This window comes from Antrostomus carolinensis, unplaced genomic scaffold (assembly GCF_000700745.2).
Source record: "Antrostomus carolinensis isolate BGI_N321 unplaced genomic scaffold, ASM70074v2 scaffold50143, whole genome shotgun sequence".
In the NCBI taxonomy this organism is placed as follows: domain Eukaryota; kingdom Metazoa; phylum Chordata; class Aves; order Caprimulgiformes; family Caprimulgidae; genus Antrostomus; species Antrostomus carolinensis.
In genome coordinates this window covers 1-5,350 of record NW_010306876.1, presented here as the reverse complement: position 1 = coordinate 5,350, position 5,350 = coordinate 1, and the positions used below count along the sequence as shown (strand labels likewise).

Here is a 5,350-nt window from a genome sequence, read left to right as displayed (position 1 = left end):
TCTGGCCCAGCTCACACCAGGACAGACTGGGATGAGGCTGGGATGGGACTGGGGAAGGATCTGAGGGGAGCAGGCTCCAGGATGGGCTGTGGTTTATGTTTTGGAGGTCAATGGAATGACCATGTGGGTGTTTTCCAGCTCTTTTCAGAGATGGAAGAGGGCTGCCAGCAGCACGCCTCCGTCTCAGGCATCACCCTGCCACCCACCTTCTCCGTCGCCCGAGCCTTTGAGGAGATGGCGGCCAAGGGGACGGTCAATGTTCCCCTCCTGCGGGCAGCGAGGGTGCTGCGGAGCAATGGTGGGTGCTGGGGGTGGGCTTTGGGCAAGGGGTGATGGAGTAAGGGTGCTACTGTCCTCCTGAGCAGGTTCCTCAGGTGTCCCTGGTTGATCCCACCGCAGGGTTCTTGGTCAGTCCCACCACAAGGTCCCCAGTTGGTCCCACCATCAGGTCCCTGGTTGATCCCACCATGGTACCCTGGTCAGTCCCACCATGGGACCCTGGTCAGTCCCATTACAGCCCTAGCTGGTCCCACCACAGGGTCCCTGCTCTGTCCCACCATGGGGTCCCTGGTCTATCCCATCACGGGGTCTTTAGTTGGTCCCACCACAGGGTCCCTGCTCTGTCCCACCATGGGGTCCCTGGTCTATCCCATCATGGAGTCTCTAATCAGTCCCACCATGGAGGTCCTTGGTCAGCCCCACCATGATCTCCCCAGTTGGTTCCACCACAAGGTCCCTAACTTGGTCCCTCATCATCATCAAAGCTCTCTCTCAGCATCTCTAATTAGACATTCTGACCTCTGCTGCTAAATCCATCCTGGTGTTACCACCCAGCCAACAACTGGCAACTGCACCATGGCTGGTCCATCACCTCAATCCTCAGCATCTCAGAGCATGTCCAGGCTCTGGCTCATGTCCCATTTGCATTGGGATGGTTGAACCTCGTTTTCCTGGAAGTGTAAATTTGCATAAGCTTCTCCTGAGCATCCTTTTATCTCCTGCTGGGATGTCCTGGTCTGGATGGAGCCTGGCAAATGGGAGAGCTTAGGCTGGGAAGGTCTGAGAATCCCAGCATGGCCTGGATTGGAAAAGCCCTTGAAGCTCCTGGAGTCCAACCATGAACCCAACACTGACCAGTCCCCTATGACTAACCCATGTCCCTCAGCACTGTGTCTACACGACTCTTCAATCCCTCCAGGGATGGGGACTCCACCACTGCCCTGGGCAACCCCTTCCAATGCCTCAGAACCCTTTCAGCAAAGAAATTCTTCCTCACATCCCATCTCAACTGCCCTGGCCACAACTTCAGCCCATTTCCTCTTGTCCTGTCCCTTGGGCCTTGGTTGAACAGACCCACCCCCACCTCTCTCCACCCTCCTCCAAGGGACTTGCACAGAGACACAAGGTCTCCCCTCAGCCTCCTTTGCTCCAGGCTCAACACCCCCAGTTCCCTCAGCCGCTCCCAGTGCTCCCCACTTTGCCCTTCTCTAGGATTCAAGACCTGTGTCCTCACCAACAACTGGGTCGATGACAGCTCTGGGCGACTCTTCACGGCCACCCTGATGAACCTGCTGCATCGACACTTTGACCTGGTGCTGGAGTCCTGTCGGCTGGGAGTGCAGAAACCAGATCCCAAGATCTACACCCACGCCCTGGATGCTCTGCAGGCAAAGCCACAAGAGGTTACAACCATCACCCCAAAAACAGGACACACAGGGTCCCTCCAAGCACCCAAAGTCCTTGGTCAACCCTAGCAACCAACCAACCCTTCCCTGGGGTGCTGAGCCTGGTTCTCACTGGTGTATCTCCAGGTCATCCTCCTGGATGACATCGGGGAGAACTTGAAACCAGCTCGGGAGATGGGCATGGCCACCATCCACGTCAAGGACACTGAAACCGTCCTGAAGGAGCTGGAGGAGCTCTCAGGTGTCCAGGCACGTAGAGGTGGGATGGGTCCCTTCTGTTCCCTGCTCTCCTGGGGTTCCTGGACCAGAGAGCAGAGCCAGGAGGGACAAGCTCGGGCTTCTGGATCTTGCCGTGATGCAGTGCTGGTGGAGAACTTGTGGGTGGCTTTGGAAGTGAATGAGGTGGAGGCTGTGATCTGGTTTGGATGGGAAGGGACCTTCAAGGTCATCCAGTTCCAACCCCCCTGCCATCAGCAGGGACACATTGCACTAGACCAGGTTGCCCACAGCATCATCTAACCTGACCTTGAATGTTTCCAAGGATGGGACTTCTAACTCTGTCCACCCCCCGATAACCTCAAACCCTGGACCCTCTAAGCCACGTCCACCTCAAACACATGGATGTCCCACCAGCAGCAGGGTGGTGGAGATGTCCCATGATGCTCCAGACTTCCTCAGGATCTCACCCTGTGCTCCTCACCCCACAGCTTCTCACCCAAGAAGAGCCTCTGCCAACTGCATGTGATCCATCTGATGTGACCCATGGATACGTGCCCATCCGGGTAGGGTGGTGGGGACTGAGTTGGTGACAAGGTGTCCTCAGCCTTGGCAAGGGGTTGGTGGGGGTGTCAGGCATCCTGGGGAGGGTGTTGGGAAGGATCTGCCAGCTGAAGGGTGGCTTCTTGGGTTGTCCACCCTCCTTTATGGACTACTCAGGGTGGGAGATGCTGAGCTACTCCATCATTGAGGTCTTCTCCATCCACCTGAGGGGCCAAAATATGCTCATGTGGCTCTGGGATGCTGGACTATTGAGGATGGTGGGCTCCCATGGCTGGTGGAAGGTCTAGGGAGGGTGAAGCCATGCCACCCACAGCTGGTGACAATTCTCTGTCCCCTCCAGCCTGGTGTCCAGCTGCACTTTGTGGAAATGGGACATGGCCCCGTTGTCTGCCTCTGCCATGGCTTCCCCGAGTCCTGGCTCTCCTGGCGCTACCAGGTGATGGAGGAGATGGGGAAGAGGGTGGATCATGGTGGCTGGTGGTGGGATGCTGGAGGAGGTGCATGACCACTACTCCTGGAGGGTCCTGGGGCTGTCCCACCACCCTACCTTGAGCATTGAGGGACACAGGACACAGCCCAGGGGTGTTCCTCACCCTCCAGCCTCACCAGCTGGTGTCTGTCCTCCTGGAGGGGACATCTTGGGGGGTGCTGGGATGGGCTGATGCAGGATGGGTGGTGGCACCAAGGTAGAGCAGGGTCTGGGGGTCTCCATGTCCTTTGGAGGCTTCTGCTTTCCCTCCTAGATCCCAGCTTTGGCTGATGCTGGCTTCAGGGTGATCGCTCTGGAGATGAAGGGCTACGGAGAGTCCACGGCCCCACCAGGTGAGCTGGGTTTACTGGGAGAACGGGGATGTACAGGGCTGGAGCTACCAAGACCCAGGAGAAGGTGGGTGGAGGAGTCTTCTCCTGGGTGGGTGGAAGCTGTCCTGCTCCTCAGGTGGATGCAGGATGCATCCTTAGAAACGTGTGGATGTTCTAATGATGATGGTCATGTCTTTCATGCAGACATAAAAGAATATTCCCAGGAGCAGATATGCAAGGTGAGGGTATGGCCATTGGCGCGATGAGTGTGGTGTGGGCTGGTAGGACATGGTCCTGGGCAGGATCTCACCTTCTCTCTCCTCCCTTCCTCAGGACTTGGTGGTTTTCCTGGACAAACTGGTGAGGAACCCCCCATAATGTGTCCCTTCTTCTTGACAAGGTTTGGGCACGTGTCTCCTTGGCTGCCCTTCACCTCTTCAATCCCATTCTGCTGGGACAGCTGAGCTCCTCAATGACTCTGGTCCAAAATCCTTGGGGGTAGCACCAAGCCCCATCTTTGTTTTCCCTGTGGGTTGGATTTTAGAGGTGGGGATGTTCATATGATCCATCACCAGTGGGGAGAACCCATCCTTGGGATGGTCTCCAGCTCTGCATCACCTTCTCCTGGACTTTATGTCCTTGCTGAGGATGGAGAGATGGGCTAGTGGCATCTGGTTTGGGTTTTGGTGAGGTGGTGAGATACTTGTGGAGAAGGATTCTGGGCTGAAACCCCCTTAAACTTCAACTGTAGCAGCTCACTTGGGAGCAGCTCACTTGAGGTGGCCTGAGGACCAACACTGGCCCTCAGCAGGACTCAAATCTGGTGTCATTTTGGCATCTGATCCACTTGAGTTTGGAAGTTCTGGGGTTAAATCTCATCCTGGTGAGGGGATGGGATCCATTGAAAAGTGATGAAGTCAAAGAGAAGAAAGCACAGCCCACAAATACCAACATCTCCCAGGCTTTATTCCTTATGAAATGGCTTCCAAGGGAATGAGTCCTTCACAAAACACAACTCAAAGACATCACTCCAGAAACAAAAGAAGGGGAGGGGAAAAAAAAAAAGCCCTGGAGGTTTTTCAAGGGCTCCTGGTGTGAGGAACAGTGGTGGCTTTGTGCTGAGATGGGTTTTTGGGAGAGGACCAAGCTGGAGGCTACAGCTTCAATTTGATGCTGAGCAGATGAAGATAAATCACCAGGATTTTTTTAATTTGATTTTTTTTATGGAGAATTGTCTTCACTCTAGATGAAAAAATAAGAAAAAATGGATTAAAAAGTGACTTTTTATGAAGCTTTGAGCAACCTGGTCTAGTGGAAGGTGTCCCTGCTGCTGGCAGGGGGGTTGGGACTGGATGAGCTTGAAGGTTCCTCCCACCCTAAACCAGTTTGTGATTCTATGATCTGAGCTGCAGAAGATTCCAAGTGATCCAGGACCCAGCACGATGATGACCAGGGATAATGGGATGAAACCCATCAGCACTGGGGAGACCAACTGAGCCCCACATCAGAAATGGGAGCTACTGGGAGCATCCCCCAAAACCCAACTTGGAGGGGGGGGATCTCAGACACTGGATTTCACATGGTGGGATGGCAACGAGCACCCAGACAACCCCCAGAGGGAATATTAATTACTAATTACTAATTTCTAAAGATAATTTAATTACAAACCAGCTGCTGCATCTTCAGGAGCTGGGGGGAGGGGGGGGGTGGGGGGGTTAATTGGATTTATTTCTGAGGTGCTCAGAGAGGTCAGGAGAATGGGATGGAGTTGGGGTGGGGTGGGAATGGCAAGATTTGGGTTGGAGCAGCTCTGGGGAGATGTTCTGAGCTCATTCCCGGGGTGATTTGGGATTTATTTGGTTGCATCGATACCAAGATGTTCCCTGTGGTGTCACCTTGTGCCATGGCCATGGGAGAGGGGGGGGACACCCATATGGGTGATCCCAAGGGATGAGCAGCCTCCAGATGTGCTTTTGTTGGATAATATTGAGTATTTTTCCTCCTGGATGACCCTGGTGTTTGAAATGTTTCATTAAGTGGGAGTAAATTGCTGTGGGAAATGGGGTAATGCTTCTTCCTTGGGG

At 54.4% G+C, this 5,350-nt stretch overlaps 1 protein-coding gene across 1 annotated transcript; it reads left to right on the top strand.

Annotated features, from left to right (window-relative positions):
* Positions 1 to 138: 138 nt before the first annotated feature.
* Positions 139 to 3,626, top strand: EPHX2 (epoxide hydrolase 2; the record flags this gene model as incomplete). Its single annotated transcript, XM_010165246.1, has 8 exons — positions 139 to 298; positions 1,492 to 1,682; positions 1,812 to 1,934; positions 2,393 to 2,467; positions 2,806 to 2,901; positions 3,209 to 3,287; positions 3,471 to 3,505; positions 3,600 to 3,626. Coding segments are annotated over 8 exons (786 nt in total), but the record flags the coding sequence as incomplete, so codon positions are not given.
* Between the last annotated feature and the right edge of the window lie 1,724 nt (positions 3,627 to 5,350).